General features: G+C 33.0%; 2 protein-coding genes across 2 annotated transcripts; both read right to left on the reverse strand.

Moving 5' to 3' along the window:
• On the reverse strand, window positions 1-1,056 carry LOC114724442 (disease resistance protein RPS6-like). Its single transcript, XM_028910790.1, has 3 exons — window positions 795-1,056; window positions 401-676; window positions 1-257 (listed from the first exon to the last, which is right to left on the reverse strand). The coding sequence occupies exons 1-3, from the start codon at window positions 1,011-1,013 to the stop codon at window positions 78-80; spliced, it is 675 nt and encodes a 224-aa protein (XP_028766623.1). The 5' UTR covers window positions 1,014-1,056; the 3' UTR covers window positions 1-77.
• Window positions 1,046-2,381, reverse strand: LOC114724421 (TMV resistance protein N-like). The gene is made up of 3 exons (XM_028910769.1): window positions 2,337-2,381; window positions 1,095-2,019; window positions 1,046-1,069 (listed from the first exon to the last, which is right to left on the reverse strand). Exons 1-3 carry the CDS (start codon window positions 2,372-2,374, stop codon window positions 1,046-1,048), a joined length of 987 nt encoding a protein of 328 aa, XP_028766602.1. The 5' UTR covers window positions 2,375-2,381.
• Between the last annotated feature and the right edge of the window lie 19,524 nt (window positions 2,382-21,905).

Raw genomic sequence — 21,905 nt, forward strand, 5'->3', positions numbered from 1 at the left:
AGATTTATGCATCCACCAAGAACAAACTCCTCTAGATTATTTGTTTCCAAATAACTTGGAAGAGTTACAAGATTTATTCAATATCCCACACGTAGCTTAACCAACTTCTTTAACTGTCCAACAGATTCATGAATCCGAACTAGGTTGCTGCAATGAGTAAGGACTAACTCTTCCAGATTTGGTGTTGCAGAGAAATCTGGAGTCTCTATTAGGTCATCAGAATCACTCAAATCAATGATCCTCAGCTTACCCAAAGACTGAGCAAGATATAAGACCCAAAAAAAAAAAAAAAGAGGAGCAGACAGCATCAGTATTTCCAATGTCTAGTAAATAACATATAGGCAAACAATCATACACACAAATATAACATATTATAGAAGATTGTAAAAGAAAAGCATACCGGTGCTCCATTCCATAGTTTTGTGATTTTGCTATTGCATAATTGAAGGCACTCAAGTTCATATAATTGATCAAATGATGGCAGAGATTCCAAAGCATAATGATCCCATGTAAGAAACTTCAATGCACTTGGAAGAGAGTTGAGATTATGCAAAAGGCGCACCTTACTTAAATTGAGTAATCTAAGATTTCTCATTCTTGAGAAGCAATCAGGGTGCCACTCTGCTTCAAATTCTTGTTGTGGGTCCAAACTTATAGTTTGAATATTTTCTGTCCCCTAAGAAACGTGCATGAAGATTAAAAACGAAGAGAGATAGTAAGATTTCTAGCATAATATGGAAATAATGATGCAACATATAAACTAACCTCAGTACAATCAAAATTCAAACACCTACCCTGTTTCCTTTCAACACAAGATCAATGTCCTCTAAAACCCACAATCTACTGCGCCGACTAGCATCACCAGGAGATTCTTGCAAAACAATGCTTCTTCCCATCTCTTGAAGCAAATCGTGCATATGTAGACATTCTTTGGAAGCATCAAGAAGCAACGTGTCATAGAAATCTGTTGGCAAGAAAATGTCCCTTCTCAACATTTTAAGAACATCTGGCATATAATGATGATCTTCTGCAATTTCCCTTGAATCTAAACTAGATTCAAGCTGGATGCCTAGCAAATATTTTTCTATAAGAACTTGAATTCCAATTATTGGATGAAGGCCACATATTTTCAATATACCTATGACCTTAGATTTGGCCTCCCCATTATAAAAACATGCAATATCTAGAAACATTCTCCTGTACTCTTCATCTTCTAATCCATCATAACTGATGCGAAGTTGATTAAAAATATCATGATGTAAATTTTGCCTCAGTTTTTCTAATGTGTCTCTCCATTCAGATTGCTTTCTCCTACAAAGAAAAGATCCCAAGACTTCAAGTGCCAAAGGAAGTCCACTGGCATATTCAACTACTTCTCTGGACAAATCCAAATAACTTCGGTTTGGCTCGTCTTTTCTGAATGCTTTCTGACAGAAGAGTTTAAGGGACTCATCTGGACTTAACCTCCCCACTTCATATGCTTCAAACTGTTCATACTGTGTCAATAATTGTATATCTCGAGTAGTTATTATTATTTTGCTCCCTGCACCAAACCACTCTTTATTTCTAGCCAAATTATCCAACTGACGTCTATGGCTTACATCATCAAGAACAATGAGAACCTTCTTATGGCACAAGAAATTTCTTATGACATCTCGTCCCTGAAAGCAGTCACTTATTTCTGGTTCTCCTAGTCCAAGACAAGAAAGAAGTTTCTTTTGTAAGCCAACCAAGCCAACCCTTTTGGAATCTTCCCTTACATTGGCAAGAAAACAACGAGTGTCAAACTTTTTTCGGATTGAATCATAAACAACTCGAGCAAGAGTTGTCTTACCTATCCCACCCATACCCCATATCCCTATGAAGCACTTATCATCCAATCCTATCTTTAAACTGGAGATTATCCTCTCTGCCTTTGATTGCACATCTCCAACTAAATGTTCAAAACTTGATGGCAATTTATCACATAATTTGTTCCATATGAACTTGGCAATGTCTTCGACAATTTCTCCTTCATGTCTGTGCAGAATGATTATACAGTGTTCTAATTAGTTAAAAAGAAGTTTGAACGAAAACAATGGCAAATTTATAAAGGAGTTGAAAGGAAGCAAATATTTCTTGATTAGCAACTTTAAAATCCACGTATACAAATTTCTTGAGTCAGTGCAGCGTGTGGGAGCAGAAGAACAGAGCAATTTGCACTGAGGTAAGTGTTATAAAACCCATTAATTTTAAAAGAAAGTTTGCAGATCGTTTAATTTAAAACTCAAGGAATTTAAATCTTACATGTCCTTACTTAGCATGTCAACCAAATAAAAGAGGGATCGAAGTCTTACCTATTTCTGGTATCCCAACCAGACAAATTAGCGACCATGGTTAAAGCTTCTCATCTTCGTACTTTATCCTCTGAAAAGACGCGTGTGTGTTTCTCAAAAGCTGTGGCAAAGCTGTTTTTCTGACGTCGTACATCAGATGGATCTACACCATAAAAAACTGGAAAAACTGTTTGCCCATGGTTTTGTTTGGATTCCATAATCTTTTCCAATTCATCCAAACACCACGAGGAAGAAGCATAATGTTGAGAGAGGACAACAACGGAAAACAGAGATTGCCCAATAGCTTTAATGAGTTTCTCAGAAATAACTTGTCCTCTTTCAAGTTCTTCATCATCCCTAAATGTTACGACTCCCTTTCGGAGTAATGCAAAGTATAAATGATCAGTAAAATTTGTTCGAGTATCTTCTCCGCTAAAACTTAAGAAAACATGATAACTCATGAGTGATATTGTAGAAGAACCCAGAGCACTAGTAAGTGCCATTGAAGGTTGACTGAGGGAAATGAACTCTCAATGAAATCTCTGTAGTAGTGCAAAGATTTATATCCATAATAACAAACATAAAAAAATACTCCTCTGATCCTATTTATAAAATAAAAAGATAAAATATTTTTTAGTCCTATTTACAAGGTATTGGGAGAAAATTTTTGCATGGATTATGTAATTTTACATTTTATTTATTATTGTGTTGATTTTATTCATACGAAATATAATATATATTAATTAAGGATAAAGTGAAAAAGTTATTAAATTTTAATTGAGAATTAATAAAATTTAATATTTTTTTAGTTTATATAAAATATATTAGAAGTAATTTATAAATAACATCAAGTAATCAGATATCCTTTATTTAGATGCGTTTTCCGAAATTTGTATCATGTGATGTCTTGCATCTTTTCCCTCATTTCTTTTTTTGGCCGGAGGCTTGCATCTTTTTCAATTCAACGTTCACACACAGTACATACACGTCAATTCCAAATAATATTTAAATATAATATTATTTTTTATTTTTATTTAATTTTTTGTGTTGGAATTCGTTTTTTATTGTTCTTTGATGAGTGACAAGCTAACGGTCATATGCTCAGAATGTAGTCTAAATTCTAAAAAGATTCGTTTAAGGAATATTTAGTTGGACCGGTTATCAAAACCAAAAAGATTAGCCAATCATGATTTAAATAGTCGGATCGGTTAAATCATTTAGTGGGACTGATAATATAATAATAAAATAAAAATATTAAATAATATTATATATATGTCATATATTATGACATATATTATATGGAAGTGGCCTGCTGAGTCGTATTTTACTTTTATATATTAATAAAAGATTAATAGATATTACATTCATATAATATTGTAACAAATCCAATTATGCAATTGTGGTTTGGGCAAAAAAAATTATGCAAATTTTTTTTTCCAAATATAAATATCTTTCTTTTTTATTAAAGACAACCTATTTAAAATACTGTTAAAGTATTAAAAGGATATATTGTAAGGACACGGATGCCTTACGGGTCATTACCTTATGGTTTTCCTCCCCCCCCGCCCCCCGGGGGAATCCAGCAAGGCGCACACTCAATCCTGTAATAAATGGGCTTTGCGTTAATGAGGAGCAGGAGGCAACAACGGTTGGGACAAAATAGACAAACATGGAAGGATCTAAGGTTCATAATTGGATCAAGATTGGGCCATTGGGGTGTGGATGGAGCAGCTTTCCCTCTGCTGAAACTATGTTCTTTTTTTTATTTTAATCAAATATCTGTTATTTGCTTGCCTGTTACTGTCTCTTCTGGTGTTATTATTCAAGGACTTTTTTTTTTTTATATATAAGTATCTTTTTATTAAAAAAAATTTTATTTGAGATATTGTCTGGTATTAAATATAGGCACCTCTCCTAACGAGGTTTTGTATATTAGTTTGCCATGTTATGAAAACTAGTCTCTTCTATTAGACCCAATTTTTTAGAAAGTTTATTTCATTACATTGTTGTTTTTATTAATTGCGCCCAAAATACTTGTTTTGCCCAAATGATATTAAACATTTTTTTCTACTGAAGATATTAAACACAACTGAATCCTAAGCTTTACTGAAATATGAGGCTATGTGTTCAACTCTTCGTGAGTATAATGAGCACAGTGATAAGATAAAAAAAATTTGTGGCAAAAAGTATTTAAGAATAACAATTATGTTCACTGAATACTTTAATCCTTTGGCCGAAAATAAATGCATAACAATGGAACAGATTTATCATGTTAACGGGTAGGACAATCACATTGTCGATTTTTCTGCTAAACTGTCTCATAGGAGGACGAAGAGCAATTTTTATATTCTTGACCAACCTCCACCTCTGAATCCAGAAGAAAGTTGTAACTGTTTACTTGTTCCAGGTAATGTCATCTAATTCTAATTCAAAAAAACATGATGAAGCAATGAGCTGTCATTGCCGCTAAAAGACTTAGGCTGTATTTGGGATCACGTTTGGGCCTCCAAACGTGCATCCCCACCACAGAAGTCATTCGGCTCCTCAACAATTATGTTTGGGTCGACGTTTGTGAAATCTGACTTGTACAGCCAAAATGGACTTCTGTAAGAAGCCGAAAGAAGGGGTTTTTGTTTTGGGTGAGGAGGGTGTTGGGATAATACCAGTGAAAAATCAATTGGGAGCAGAAATGTATTTAACAAGGGATAATACAAAGTGTGCTGCCAAAAGCTAGTCTGCATGATTAAGTATTTTATTATTTTTCAATTTCATTCTAATAATAACTTAAATTTTTTTATTTTTAATAATTTTATTTTCAATACTTCTTTTAAAATGGTCACATTATATATATAATTTATTTCTAATAATAAATTAAATTTTTTTACTTTTAATAATTTTATTTTCCTTACTTCTTAAAAAATAGTCACATTATATATATATATATAATATTAGATATGTACTATTTAATAAAATTTATGTCCTTTTAAGTCATTTTACATCCAAATTTACTTTTACATTTATCATCCAAACAAGTTTCAGCTTCTACTTTTTTTTCTCAAAACTCAATCCAAACATAAATCACATTACATTATCTGACTTTTACTCAATTTGACTCCTGTAAAAATCAGATTGAAAAAAAGTTACTTCTGCACCGTTATTCTAAACACACTTTTAAATTTGCTGATGCTGATTCCCTTTCCTTTATAAACGCACGCACACGCTGCCAGCAATGTAGTCCATTATATAATATTTATTTATAAAGTAAGATACATTGACATTTCTCTGTTTTACTTAAGTATGAAAACCTCTCTTCTATTTTGAAAACGTACATAAACTTCCCTTCAAATTGAAATATATGTTACACAAACTTTCCTTATATTTTTAAGACTCAATTTCCATCCACTCAACTATTAGTTGACCGTTAAGTTTAACTTTTAAATTTTTATTTTGACCAAAATATCCCTCTTTAAGATAAATGTTATTTAAACATTTATATCTATAAAAAAATAATTTTTGGTACAATAAAAAATAATTATAATACACATATTTTTAAAAATTTTAATATGTTATAAAATTTTTAGTTTCAATTATATTATAGAATTATATGATTGTAGTTTCTCGTGAAATATTGAAACTTAAGATATTTTTTAAATGGTTAGAAAACATTTTGAATGCTTATTTTCTTATCACATAATATAAATTATTTGATTTTGAAAACTTATATAAATCATTTAAATTTATGTTTGTATTAACTAAATTACTTAATTTTTTGGCCCAATACAATAAAAATATTAAACAAACAACAATTTTCAAAAATAAAATTAAGGTAAAGGAGAAAATCTTAAATTCTTCAATATAGTTTTAACCAAGATTTTGGGATTTCGTATTATGAAGGGTAATTTAGCAAATAAAAAGTATTTCAATATAAATTTGAATTAAAAAAAATCTTTTTAAAATATTCTTAACGGAGTTACCAGTTTGGATTTAAGTGTATGTTTTCAAAATAGATGGAAGGTCTGTATAATTAAGACAAAATGTAAAGGAGGTTAGAGTATTTTACTCTTATTTATATTTTTATGCAGTGAGGAAACAAGTGTTTTTTTTTAATAAAAAAAGGAATAAAACTCTCTTACGGAATTGAATATGGTTTAATATATATATATATATGTGTGTGTGTGTGTGTGTGGGTGTGTGTGCGTGTGACGAAAATATACTCAATTATTTTTTTTTAAGCCCGTGGTATAATCATAAATCCTTTCCGCAATTGGACATTATGCTTATACCTTACAGCGAATTTAAGAAGGGAAATAGGTGACATAGTTGAAAATTCTTTAGTTATACATACAAGTATAACACCCCACACTATATGGGGTGTTATAATATGTATTCTCTCAATTAGTAATTGAAGTTATAATATTTATTCTCTCAATTAGTAAATAAAAAAATAGAATCACCAAGTAGTAAATGGCCTTGTAGCATATAGCTCTTCTTGCAAGGTTACGTGTTCGATCTCACTATAACCTTCAACCGTTAGTATCTTGGGGGGGGGGGGGGGAACCTTATCAGCAAGCATAAAGCAGGATTATCCAAACATTAGAGTTGCAGCAAAAATGTCATGTTCTTCTCACAAATCCGTTCTGAATTTCGGGTTAACTCACAAAAATTGCCTATGTCAATATAAGCCACTTTTCTTAGTATACTGTTTGGAATCATTTATAAACATGTTTTATTCAAATCAAAACAAAACTCATCCTATACACTTGCTTCGTATTCCGTAAATCATGATTAAAAAGCCGTTTATGAACAATTCCAAACATGTCATAATACTCCTGACCTGTTTATTCTCCTTTCTTTTTGTGGGCTTCAAATAATGTAACATGTCAAACATGCAAATAACGTCGCATACCAATCTTAAATCTAGAAATGGTGTAGATTGGTCGGTGACTTTTCTTATAAAGATATTCCCAATCATCTTTAATTCCGGCGTTATTTCAGGAGTCAAGATTCTCAACTCTCTAGTTAAAAAAGTTAAAATAGTAGCATATAAATAGTTAGGTGAGTTTTTCAAAATTTGTGTTCATGTGATGTCTTGCATCTTTTCCCTTTCTTTTTTTTTTTTGGCTGGAGTCTTGCATCTTTTTCGATTCAATGTTCACACACAGTACATACACATCAATTTCAAATAATATTTAAATATAATATTGTTTATTATTTCTTTATTTAGTTTTTTTTAGGAAAAATGACACATAAAGAAGCTTGAAAATGTGAAATGCCAAAAGAGGAAGCTTAGCAAATGTATTGACAAATTGGGAAGTGTTGCCTGATGGGGGATCATGGAAATGTTGATCAATTACCAAAAAACCCTTGATGAACCAAAAAAACAATATGTTCGGTGGAGCTGCGAAAGTTGTGGCCAGAGTTGGAAGAAAAATTTTGGAGGGACCATGAATATGGGAGCATGAACGTGTGAAGCAATAGCTAAATGAAGTAAGCAAGTGAGGTTAGTATTCAGTGACTATATTGTTCTTCTTTCTCTTTTCTCCGTCTCCTTTATGCGCTGGTTCATGCTCCTGTTCCCGTTTGATGGCAATGTCGTTGATGTGAGGCTGGTTTTGCTTAGAGGGCGAAGCAAGCAGATGGTGTGGGTGTATAGAACCTATGGGAAAGGACGGTGATTAGAGGGTGAATGCATGGGGAAGCAAAAACATTGAGGGAGAGGGGTTTGACAGTGTCACAAATAGGTCAGAGTGATTAGTGTTAGATAAAGGCACAATGTTGAATGGGGATTCAAATAATGGAGTGGATTGATTTTGAGAAAATGAAGCATTAGTATGGATAGGAAAGAAATGAGTGTTTTGTTACAAATTATAAGCATAAATGTGTCAAACCCTAATCTGGTCAGGTAAGTTGATGATGATGGTATTAAGTCATATAATCATTCGACTTTTGTTATCAGTGTAGGTAATGAAGCAAAATGAATTTCGAAGCTGGGTCATCTTGTGGGAAGGAGCTGTTCTGTTATTTTCATGTGGGAGGAAAATTTGTGACAAATGGTGAAGGTGACATGAGATATAATGGAGATAGCGTGAGGTTAAGAAGCATTAAGGATGGGCTGACACTTGAAGAATTGAGGCTAATGATATTTGAGTTGATTGGTGGTGATGGAAGAAATTATGACATTAAGTACATAGTGGCCTTTGATGAGAAGACATTGATTGACCTTCATGACAATGCTGAAATTTATAACCTTTTTCAATATAATAGGAACAACGGTCATGTGTATGTGACTGAAAAAGGGCAGGGGGATCCCCAACCAAGGGACAATGCAGAAATGTAAGTGGAAGTTTGTCATAACTATTTATTGTCATTTATGAATTTCATCTTGTCATTCGTGTTAACGAGTCTTGTCATTGTGAATGCAGAACAGAGAGATTCATGGGTATGTCATAACAAACAGAACTGGAACTAAATGCGTCTCCCATTAGTTTGTGTTATGATTACGACTGACTCAATAAACAAAATGCTGGTGGATGTAACAATGATAGAGGAAGTGAGTCCCCTAATGTGGATACATCCATCGGAGTTGAAGATATGGATAGTAGTGAGATGGGTCATGTGAAATGGAGGGGACTTTTTACAGGGGTAGGTCAACGTTTTCCAAGTGCAGGTGTATTTCGGGTGTTTGCATACAATTTTACCCTTGCACACAAGTTTGTGTCCAAGTATGTGAGGAATAGCAAGGAATTCATGTTAGTAGTGTGAGGCATATTCTGTATGTTGATGGAACTCATTTAAGCAGACCATACATGGGGACAATATTGTCAGCTTCAGCTTATGATGCAGATAACGAGCTGTTGCTATTTGCAATTGCAATTATCAAGGGAGAAACACTAGATCACTGGATGTGGTTTTTCTATATGATAAAAAAAATTCTGGGTTCTATAGAAGTTACGATTGTATCAGATTGACACAACACTATCATCAGAGGAGTGGCATCAATCTTTGGGAGTCAAAGGCATGCTTTTTATTATAACATATCAAGGAGAATTTTAGTTTAGAAGTTATGAAAATGAATAAGGGGCAAACAAGGACAAATGGCCAATCAAAGGAGAATGCACTATATTTATTAGATAAAATTGCCTATGCAAGGACAGATGAGAAATTTGAAGTAGCAATGGATGACATGAGAGCCTTTTCTCCAAGGCTATTTGATTGGCTTATTAGTTATGGGGATATAGATAGGTGGGCTAAAAGCAGGTTCCCATATAAAAGATGGGACAATATTATAAGTAATATAGCAGAATTATTTAATGCATGGATGATGAATGAGAGAAAGCATACTGTACCCCAATTGATTCATGAGCACCGAGAGAAAGTAACAAGAAAGTTGCATGCCTCCTATGTGGCTATGACCAAATGGAAGAATTGTACTGGTCCAAATATAGATAGTAAAGTGATGGATATGGTGGCTAGGTCTAAGTATATGTATGCTGAAAATTATGTTGGGGGAAGAGTAAAGGTCATAACATCACGTGGAGACCATCGGTTGATCTTGGACTATGCCAATGCAGTTGCAAATCTTGGCAAATGACGAGGATCCCTTGTTGCCATGCTTATGCAACCATCAACATTGTCCACAGTAATGTTTATGATTATGTTAATAATTGTTATAAAAAGTCATCACAAGAAAAGATTTATGCTCGCAGTATGTGAAACATTCCATTAGAAAAAAAAGAGGAAAGAAAGAAAGAAGAAATACATATAATATTTTATTTTGATTATTAAATATATATAATATAATATATTATAATAGTGGGTGGCCACGTGACAAACTATTAATTCCTTTCCCTCCGTCCGTTTTCCCCCCTGTCCTCGTCTTCACTTTGTTCCTTTGGTCCGTGCGAGAGAGAGTGACCGTGGGAGGGAGGTGGAGAGTGTGAGATAACAAAGGGATCTTGCTTGGTGTCACCTAAATCATCTAGGTAAGCTATTTTTTTTTCCTTCCTACGTTTTCTATTTAACTTCTTTTATTTTTCTAAGTTTTTGGTAGAAAATGCATTTTTAGGGCTTGATAGATTTTTAAGCTTTGAGGATTCTAACTTATTATTAGGATGTTAATGGAGCTCATATGGTTAGAATAGAAGTCTTATGACTTAGATTTTTATTTGAATGGTTGATTCGACGCAATATAAGTTAGGGTTTGGTTGAAAATTGTGATTTGTGTTAATCATAGTACTAATTTCAAATCTAATCTCTTAGTTAGTTCATTTGAGGTTATATTGAGGATTCAATGCTTGAACTTTGAAGATTTTTGTTGAAATAAGAATGTTGATGATTTTTTATGGAAAGATTTTAACTAGTGGAAGTTGGGTGTTTGGAGTAAATTAGAGAAATGTTAAAATTTAATAATTCTAATGAATGAGAGGTGATTAATGGAAGAAGGGAATGGGATTTGTAATAATGATTTGAGGCATAGTTGACATATGGTTCTTTTTCTAAGATTAAAATAAGTACCTTTTTGGAGATTTTTGGATGATTTGAAGGATTTATTCTTATTAATAATATGCATGAGGGAACTAGAGTTGGGAAGTACTAGAAATTGTTACTTGGAGGAATAGATGAATTATTATTTTTCCTAAAGACATTTATTTAAGTCAGCTAATTATAGAGATTTAGTTAATAAACTATTTTAGTGTTATATTAATTAGTTTTTTTATTAATATATGTTTATAAATTTATTATTACAGAGTGAGCTTGGTTTGGGCTCTTAGGTCTTGAATCCTCCTACTTTTAGTTCTTGTTTCAAGAACTTGAGATAACCACTTTCTAATTTACCTTGTATGCTTGTTGATGTGATTATAAGCATGTGTTGATATTATAAATGTTATCAATATATATTATGGTGGTTTATGTAAAAAAAGTAATTTATATATCTATATGAAGATTTATGTTTTGATAAATTTATTAGTTAAGTGAGCATAGATTATTTCATCTTATGAATATCTTGCTGATGTTGAATAAATTTCATTATTGAATCTGAGAATACTTTATGAATATTAAATTGTGTGGAATTGGATTGTTGGGTTGTGCTGAAATGTAATTGTGGGAGGTTTGATTATTTATACCACGCAGTATAACCGCCACTTGGCGCCCAATGGCTGGCATTAACATTCTTAGGGCCCTCGGTACCATCCTTCCTTTAGTCGGGTCAAGGGTCAACCCAAGGGACATGACACCTTTCCATATTCTAAGAAAAGGGAACCCATGGTCCGATACGAGCTCTGTAATGTTTGGCCGAGTTATACCTCATTATTAGAGAGCTTGGTGCAATCTTGTAAAAGAGACGAATCCTGTTATATGTGAATAGCCCATAGGTTTTGTCAGAGGTTACAAGGATAGTTGATGAAGTTTTTGTGCATGCAAGTTACTTTTTAAATTATTATATATTGTTTTCTGTAAAGATGTTTACCTGATATGTTATTTGAAATTGTACTTTGCTCGCTTAACTATCTTGTAATCATTCCCTGTATACTGGTTGAATTGGAATTGTGGTTATTGGGTCAATTTGACTCACCCCGTGGTTATTTAACATTTTTCAGGCGAGGGTTCAAGTGTTGGTCCCAAGGGGAAGTTGTTCGAGGCTTGAGTTTTCCTTTCCACTCTATATAGCCTCTGTTTTGGTATACATGATTTGACTGATGTATATTGTCAAATTTTAGGGCCTTTTTGTTATACTTAACATAATTTTAACTTTTTCGCTGCATTCTGGAATTATGTTGTTGGGCGGAGCCCTTTTAGACACATATGTGACTTTTATTTTGGTTGTGATTGTTATGGGTGATAGTGACTGTTATTCTGACGAGCTTCAAAGATCCTAGCCCATTTACAACTGGTCTTAATTGTATTTTGAGATTCTAGAGTACTGCTGATGGATTTGATACATATGTGAAAAGATCAAGTGTTGATTACTTCTTATTTCCTTAATTATCTTTACTATTCTAGAATAGTAGTTACTGCTTTGTTATGGAAATAAATTGTTAATGACTATGGTAAATTTCTATTTGATTAGTTTTGTCCTTCCTACCATAGTTAACCTTTTGAAGTAATTATCATTTTTAAAATATTTATTTACCATGAATTACGGGGGGGTTGTTACAGTAAGATTCCTGTGGTAACAACAGACATGCCTTACCCAAATGATTACTATAGGATAGGAAATGTCAGTGAGCAAATATTCTTATTACCTCCCATTACATCTTGACTATCGGGAAGCCAAAAGTAAACAGGGATGAATCACAGTTCCAAAACAAACAGATATACCAATGTGGAACATGCCACCAATCTAGACACACAAAGAGGAATTATAGAAATCCTAACCCATCATGAAGTTTTGAGTACAGTGGGAATGGGTCATTTTTTGGTGTACATAGCTGTATGCTCCACTCTTGTTAACTTTTTTAGGAGTGGGGCTGTAGTTAGGTGTAACACCTCACATAATTAATCAATATATGCAACAAAATATTTAATTTAAAAGTCCATACATATTTCTAATACTTCAAAAAACTCATAATTTCAAAATATTTCTAACATAACAACAAAATAAAATATTAAAGTCTTATAGTCATGGCAAATAAAAATATAACATAACATGTGCTTGAGGAGCACAAGCCTGCACAGCTCACTCCATTGGTGCCTTCCTTTGATTCCTACTAGATCTTTCGCTTGAAAATTGTTAATATAGGGAGTGAGATCAAACGTCTCAGTAACTACTGAAATTCTAACCTACACAAGCAAATCATATATGATAAACCAAAAATCTGTTTATATGTGTGCATTACATTCAACTCAATTTCATTTTTTTCCAATATATCCAAAAATAATGCAATATGCTGCCTCCCTTATATCACCGTCCACCCTTATACCGCTGACTGGAGCCATAGGCTAACACATAGTCTGATAGGAACTAATCCATTTTACTGAATTATTCCAAGCTCACCAATACTAGAGATATATCTGGCCAAAGATATAAAGCTCAAGCTCGGACTATGGCTCCCCTCTTTTGTGAATAGGGAGGTGTCACATGTCTCACAACTCCAATGAATTCCCAGCCAAAGGAAAACATGGAAGAAGGGGCCCTGACAAGTGCCATCCACTATGCACCGAGTGATGGCATACCACGTGGTAATTTTATATCCATGCAATCGCCTTCTATTCTTAACCCAACAATGCATGTCATATGCAAATAATGGTACATCATAAATATATTCTCAAATATATTATTAAAAATAAGATAGCAATAAAATTCATGTACCATTTAAGAGTAACTCATGATAATTTCATAGCTATTAATATATTTAAACATTGATCATAATTACTAGCAACAAATCTTAATAAAATCAAGTAACATACCAAAACATTTATTTTACAAAAAATCATAATATTATATTTCAATAATATAATAATTAGTAAATCCACAATATAATCATACACAATTCACATGTACAAGAAAGAATTTTCAGAGTTACCTGGTACTCTTTAGCTTACAAATAATTATACAAAGTTTATTCCAAAATTCTCAAGGGTCTACAAAATTGCACATAAATATTTATTAATATAAACTCAGAATTACTCCAAAACTACTCTAAAATTCTAAGACTACCCTCTAAACCAAAATTATATAAATATATTAACTCTCCCAAATCTAGGTATTTATAATAGATATAATATTATTTTGAAAAATATAATTTACATAAAAGGCTATTTAAATTTAAGAACTTAAGTGAAAGTATTTTTATTACCCAAAATCTAAATATTTTATATTAAAATTTTCAATTATTTATTATAATCTCATTTAAAATTTTTTCTCAAACCAAACAACTTTTTTAAATTATAAACAAACTGTAACTTTATCTAATTTCACAAAATTCTCAATTTACAATTTTTCAAGCCTTCAAAAATTATTTCAAAAATATATCTTTAACTTATTCAATATTTAAACCGATTAAAACCTCAATAATATATTAAATAACTCAAATAAATTATTTAACTTGAATTTAATCGGTAAAAATATTCTATATCTTCAAATAACAAATTTTGCAAGTAAAATCTTAATTTGAAATTCTCAAAACAGTCATTGAGTAAATATAAACCGATTAAAATTTCTTAATAATGTATCTTTAAATTTCTACGGTCATACATTGTCAAAACTCCTTATTTACTTTATACCCAAACAATAAAATTTTCTCTAAACATTATAATGGTACTAATAACATAAAGCTATAAATATATAGGAAATGTTCATAAAGAAAATTTGACAAGAAGAAGTAGTTTTGTGTACCTAAATGATCATCAAATCTTTCCTTATCCTCCAGACAGCATGTATTTCCACTCTCTTGATTTTCCTTTCTTCCTCTCGCTCTCTCTTTCTCTTCTCTCATGCTCTTTCTCTCCCACTCTCTCTTGCTCCTACTTGAAAGAAATAACATGAATGATGATATATATAATACCCCCATGTTTGATTTTCTACTGCCCATCTCCCATTTTCTACTTCCATCCGTACCTTCCCCCTTCTTTTTCTTCCATCATTTACTACTCCTCTCCCAAATTCTCCTTTCATTTAATACACCCACCCAATATTCTTCTCTTGGTCAATTGCCCCCAACTTTCCACTGCCCATGCCTTATCCTATTTCCCTTTAGTCGTCCCTCACCCCTTCTTTTCCTTTGCATTAATTACCCCCCATTTTCCACTCTCTGTGGAAAAAGGGGGGTTGGGTTTTTTTTTAAACTAATAAAATATTATTTTAATAACATATTATATTTTATTTTATTATTATTATTATTTTGTATGTTACATTAGGAGTTAGGTGGAGATATTTTTTTTGTAAGTAAGGTGATAGAAATGTCAGTGACAAGGGAGGATTAAGTATGGCCAATATCTTAATGTGCACTTGTCATTGAATACATAAAAAGAAGTTACTGTTATGGAGATGTTATCTTTTATTAATGGTAAATTAGTTATTGTCATTTTCAAATTTGTTATGGTCATTGGCAGTGATGTAATCAGCATAAGCTGACACTTTATGTTAAACTGATATTATATATGAATATCATGTTATGTTTAGGGTTATTGTTATATTCAGATCACCTGTTATCATTTTCAAATTTGTTCTGGTTATTGGCAGTGATGTAACCAGCCTAAGCTGACAGTTTATCTTAAACTGATGTTATATGTAAATATCAGGTTATGCTTATCATTATCGTTGTTATATTCGGATCACTTGTCATTATTTTCAAATTTATTCTAGTCATTGACAGTGATGTAATTAGCCTAAGCTGACAGTTTATGTTAAATTGATGTTATATATGAATATCAAGTTATGCTTATCATTATCGTTGTTATATTCAGATCATCTGTTGTAATTTTCAAATTTACTCTAGTCATTGGCAATGATGTAACCAGCCTATATGAATATCAGGTTATGCTTATCATTATCATTGTTATATTCGAATCACTTGTTGTCATTTTTAAATTTGTTCTGGTCATTGGCAGTGATGTAATCAGCCTAAACTAACAGTTTATGTCAAACTGATATTATATATAAAGATCAGGTTATGTTTAGGGTTATCGTTGTTATATTCGAATCACCTGTTGTCATTTTTAGTTGGATACCAACAGGACATATTCAAGTAAAATTCAGTGACTTGAACAAGAAATGGAAACCAATAGCACATATCCAATGTGGTTGTTGTCATCAACTATTTTCGTGTGGTTAAATTGAGATTCATTAATGTCACTGGGGAATAAATTACAAGTTCCTGCATCTCAACATTCATAAATTTATGGACACCAATCTTTGTGAAGCAGAAGAATATGTTCATTGACATGGAAACGTACACATTCAATCAGCCTACAATGCACATTACATACAGCAATCTAACAGAGAACAAGTGAATTATGAGTCTAAAGTCAAGACACCTAGGATAGACACCTTTTCTTTGATTTTCTGTTTTTGGTTGGTTGTGGTTTTTGTATAAGATCCAATGCATCGTCACGTTTTTTATTCATCTTATGATTCACCAACCACTATGTCAAGTCACGATGAAAGCCAGCAACTTGTTCTTTTGTGTAGGTAAGGGTCATACCAGGTTTCCATCTTCTCAGCTACATTATGCAATGCACCCCACAATCCCTCTTGTGGACACAACAATATCAACACAATTAGTTAACGCCTTTAACATGTTCATTTACCACACAGAATTTGAAATTGACAAGACTGATAGGTTATTCTGCTAGGAACTTTTACAAATATCATTAGAGACATTGGCTTTTTCCTAACCAGTCCTGGTATGACCAAGTCCAATATAATATTGAACCTTTTCCTCTACAAAAAGATTCAAGTGTGGTTTACCATGTTTCAGGACCAATATAGAAAGTTGAATGATTGACAAGTCCAAAAACTAAGATAAACATAATTAGTTTTTTTCTTACACATCATCCACAGCTATTTCCACTAGGTCATTGATGACAACCTTCTTCTTCTTCTTTCTATCCTTACCTTTGAAATGGTCACTCATGAAGTTTAATATGTGGAAATCTAATGTGCTGGGCTGAATGGCAACGCAAAATCAGTGTTGGCCAACAAGAGCAGGACCAATTATGAAATCATATTCACCTAAGTTGTAGCTAACAAACTCAGGAAGAAAGAGTTTCTTATATTTTTGGACTTTCCAAGTTGGGTCACGTGCTATCATGTTCTGCATGACATGAAATTGTTAATCGATTAATAGAGAACAAGTCATTTCCAATTCCATTGCTGTCATTCGTATTTGAATTCAGAATTAAGTAACCTCACCATGAAATCCACATCAAAGATGTGTCTTTTCCCTGGCCCCAACTCTGCCTTCATGTCCTCCATCACTACCTTGCACACCAAATTAAACACCTACATTGCACAATGAAAACGTCATTCTAACTCAATAATCGCACCAAACATTATCAAACATTAGCATGGGTGCAGAGATAGAGCATTCTAAAATACCATGTTATTTACTTTGTTCACTCCACCCAGGGAAAACAATTGTTGTCGGTCTATATTTTCATCAAATATTTTGATGACAATGACAATCCTGCAAACATTGTCAGATGTTAGTGACAGAAAGTATAGTGTTGGGGACATCATCACTTGTCATCCCCATATAGTTTATTGTCATTTTCAATTCTATTGCCGTCATTTTCAGTACACACCGTGTCATTTAAAACTCAGGCTAACTAGGGATATACTTACTTCTTTCCCTCTTCTCATTCTTGAGTTTGCGGGATATTAAAGTGAAAAATATGTCCCTTTTCTCCTTTGGCTTCTTCGTCTCCAGAGCTGTCTTGAACTCCATCCACAGAGATTTAATTGTGGAACTCTTTGCTCTTGTTGACCTCCTCAGCTTAGTAAATTTTTCAGGTCCTACTTCCTCCCCACTATCACAGCTCTCCCATTCACAATCTAATAGTAAAAGAACATTGGTAGGGGTTGCAGTCTTTGCATGTGTGTCTTCCTTACCCTCATCATCTGAATCCTCAACCTCCTTATCATCATCTTCTGCCTCTTTAACCACATAATCATGACTCACTTCTATGTCATCATGGTCATCTTCCTCTTCATCAACCACATAATCATGACCTCCTTCTTTATCATTATGGTCATCTTCCTCCTCATCCTCGTCCTCATCATCATCATCATCACCTCCACGACCATCACGGTCACCCTTATCTTCCACCTCCTCAACCATGTTATGATGACCTCCTTCCTTGTCATTATGGTCATGTTCTTCTTCATCCTCATCCTTATCATCATCTCCTTTGCTGGTTTCATTCTCATCAAGTTTCTCATCTCCACTTCCCGCTACAACCTCTCTTACAATCTCCTCTACCACTCGGTTAACGTCATCATCTTCTTCAACAACGTTACCACTTGCATCACCAGCTGTTTGACCCCCTTCTTTAGTAGTGGCCTTCTCATTCCCCATCCCCTTCACTTTGGCATTCAATCTAATCTGCACTTCCATTAGCTCATCATCAAGAGCCTTGATTCACATCCTCTGGCTTTTTTCAAGCTTCTTCATGAAACGAGCTCTCAACTCCTTCAACGCCTGCATACACAGTAGTTGAAGATATCAAACAAATTGATCACTATTATCATTTCTAGTATCTCACTGGTCATTTGCTAATAAAGTCTTGTCATCTCAAGTATCAACCTTGCTAATAGACTTACTTAAGCTCAGGTCAGCTAAATTTTCTAAACTCCCACATACCGGATCTGAAGACTGTAGAATTGAATTGTCATCATCCCCTGTTGAGTAAACCTTACTACCACTGGTTCCATGAAATATTCCCATGCTACTACTTCTCTCCTTGTCCACCCTCTCCTTTATCTTCTCCTCGGTCCAATGTTCAATGAGGGTTGTTGAACCCTGGTCAATAGTTTTTCCTAGAGGAAAATGCTCAACAAAATACAGCTGCAAAACCAAATAAATATAGGTCACACTTCTGTAACAATAACATAAAACAAAATTATAGTGATTGATAAAAATATTGACTTACCCTTAGTAAATAAAGACACCCTCTAATATTGCTGGTTCCTTTCTTCTTCTTCTTTGTCATCTTCACAAAGTCTCCTATTTCCTTCCACAAGTTCTTAATTATGTATGTTGACCAATCATATTTTCCAAACCCATCCATCGTGCGACACATCACTTTCAACAAACTGAAATGAACAATTGTGCTTGACCTAGGACATAAAAAAACTCCAACTGTATAAAGCATGAATAGGAACTCAAAATTATCATTTTCTATCCCAGATAATATCCTCTTCAGTATCTGGGTAAATAGAACTTTTCAATACATGTCCTTTAACCTCTTATATGTTGAGTCATCCTCACCAACTTCAGATTTCACTTCCTCCCCACTGTGAGGTACACCTAAAAACTTATGAGCATCTTTTGCTTCAATTGCCTCTCCTTGCCCCCTAATGGTAAAAAAATGCATTGGTAGGTCATAGTATCTAAACAATGACACAAGTAAATCACGTGAAAGTCACTTACCCTCTCAACTTTATGTCTTAACCGCCTGTTCTTCTTCACATACTCAGCCAATACCTTAAATCCGGGCAATGAGCACCAGGTGTATAGGAGAACATCATACTTCTTCTTCTCACCTTTCTCTGGTTTCATTTTGTTTGCCCTCTCATTATACCTATTTTTCTCTTCTTGACTCAATGCCTTCCATGTCTTCCCCACTTTAATTTTTTCTTCTCTTGTATTTTTACACTTCTCCTCTCGTTTTGCCATATAGTCCCTTCTAAACAAAACAAGCCCACTGTGTACTCCTTTACTTGTGGACCCTTCCCCTCCCTCCAATACCATCTTGTATAATTATGCAAAGTCATCAATATACGGTCATTAAGTCATAATTGTTATACATATACTAAATATCTAGTTCTTTCCAGATATGTTATGGCCATTTCCAATTCCTTCATTGTCATTACCAATTTGGTCATTACAGACTGACAGTTAGGTCATTACTATGAATATGGTCATTTCTAATTCCTTCATTGTCATTACCAATATAACCATTACACACTGACAGTAAGGTCATTACTATGAATATGGTCATTTCAAGTTCCTTCATGGTCATTTACCAATATGTTATTGTCATTTTCATTTCGTTCATATAATCTTTCCAGTCAATCAAACAATTTTCCTACTCATTTGAAAACCCATTTTTCCCAAACGTCATAGTTGTCAATTTCATTATAAAAAACAAATATCATGCCACAGAGACTCAGCATAAACCCTTAATCACTATTCTTGTCATTCACAAACTTCATCGTGTCATATCTAAATATTGCCTAATCATTGCTTCCCCTACTCACCCAAAAACATCGACCATAGCATGAAACTAAAATCCCTACACTTATCTCAGTGAAATGCCGCTGATGCTTGTTAACTACAATGGTGAATCACCGACCGCCAACCTTCGTCCTTCCACACAATCAGACAGACACAACAACGTTTGCCCTTTAAACAGCACACCCTTCTACTTCAAACTCCTCTGCTCTCTTACGCGCACACTATTTCCGAGTCATCAACTATCCAACTTGCCGGTGTTTTTAGGGCAGCAATGGGGATGGTGGAAGTGAGAAACTAGAAAGCACAAGTTGCAATTCGCGCCTCTCTCTCTCTCTCTCTACTTTCAAACTCTGAAAGAAAGGCTTTTTGGTAATTGATCAATATTTGCATAATCCCTCATCAGGCAACACTTCCCAATTTGTCAATACATTTTGCTAAGCTTCCTATTTTGGCATTTCACATTTTCAAGCTTCTTTATATGTCATTTTTTTTTCTTTTTTGTATTGGAATTCCTTTTTTATTGTTCTTTGATGAGTCATTAGTTAGCTATCATCTGTTTAGAATATAGTTTAAACCCTAAAAGGATTTGTTTAAGGAATATTTAGTTAAACTGGTCATTGAACCAAAAAGATTAGCCAGTCATAGTTCAAACAATCAGATCGATTAGACCGTTTAGTTCAAACTGTCAGATCGGTTAGATTGTTTAATTGGACTAATACTATAATAATTAAATAAAAATATTAAATGATATTTTATATATATGTCATATATAAAAAATAAAATATCACATTGTTAAATAATTTTAGTAAATTATTAAATATATCAATTTTGATATATAGTCTGAACTGTCTAAACACTATATACGAGTACTTGTTTTCTACTTGGGCTTTACAATTGTTTGTACTAAATCCTTTTTGATGTATCTTGTTATTAATAAAATTGTCTCTTATATTGGACAAAGTAGATGTTGGACGGCTCCTGTCCGGCTTTCAAAACTCTGTACAAGTAAATAGATGTTTGTTTTATCTGATATAAAAAATTGAATGGAGATAAAATGGTTACTCATTTAAGACCCATATATATTTGATTCAATAATTACTTAGTCAATGATTACATAGGATTAGTATAATATTTTCTTCTATATAAAAGTAGGCTATGTAATAAGCACATGGGATAATCTCATAGTTCAATTACAGCATAATATAAAGAATAAAACATATATGAGTTTTCAAAAGTACACAATGCATACAAATTTATTATCAACATTTAAAGTTAATTAAAGCTGAAGTTCAAAATAAATTCAAATAATTAAATCAACAAATTCAAATAAAATCATTAATTATGGGTTAGGATTTTTAAGCTTTTTACATTTTAAATTTAAATGATACATATGATATCAAGTACTTAACTAATCAGAGATTTATTGGGAGCTATAGAAGTTATCTGATTTGTAGACTTCTTTTAATTTAAAATTTACAGTTCCCCCGTATAATCAACATGAAGGAGCCATGGAAAAACTTGAGTCATCTCAGCTAACTGGACTTTAGGAAGTAAACGAAATTGATGGCCACCCACGTGTGCAAGCGGGGGCAAGGGCTTAATCATAGGATTAAAACTTTAATAGTTTAGATTTCATATTTATTAAATACTAAATAGAATATTAAATTTTAAAAATAAATAAAATAAAATA

Source organism: Neltuma alba, unplaced genomic scaffold (assembly GCF_004799145.2).
Source record: "Neltuma alba isolate B1F8T4 unplaced genomic scaffold, ASM479914v2 tig00012187_pilon, whole genome shotgun sequence".
NCBI lineage: Eukaryota > Viridiplantae > Streptophyta > Magnoliopsida > Fabales > Fabaceae > Neltuma > Neltuma alba.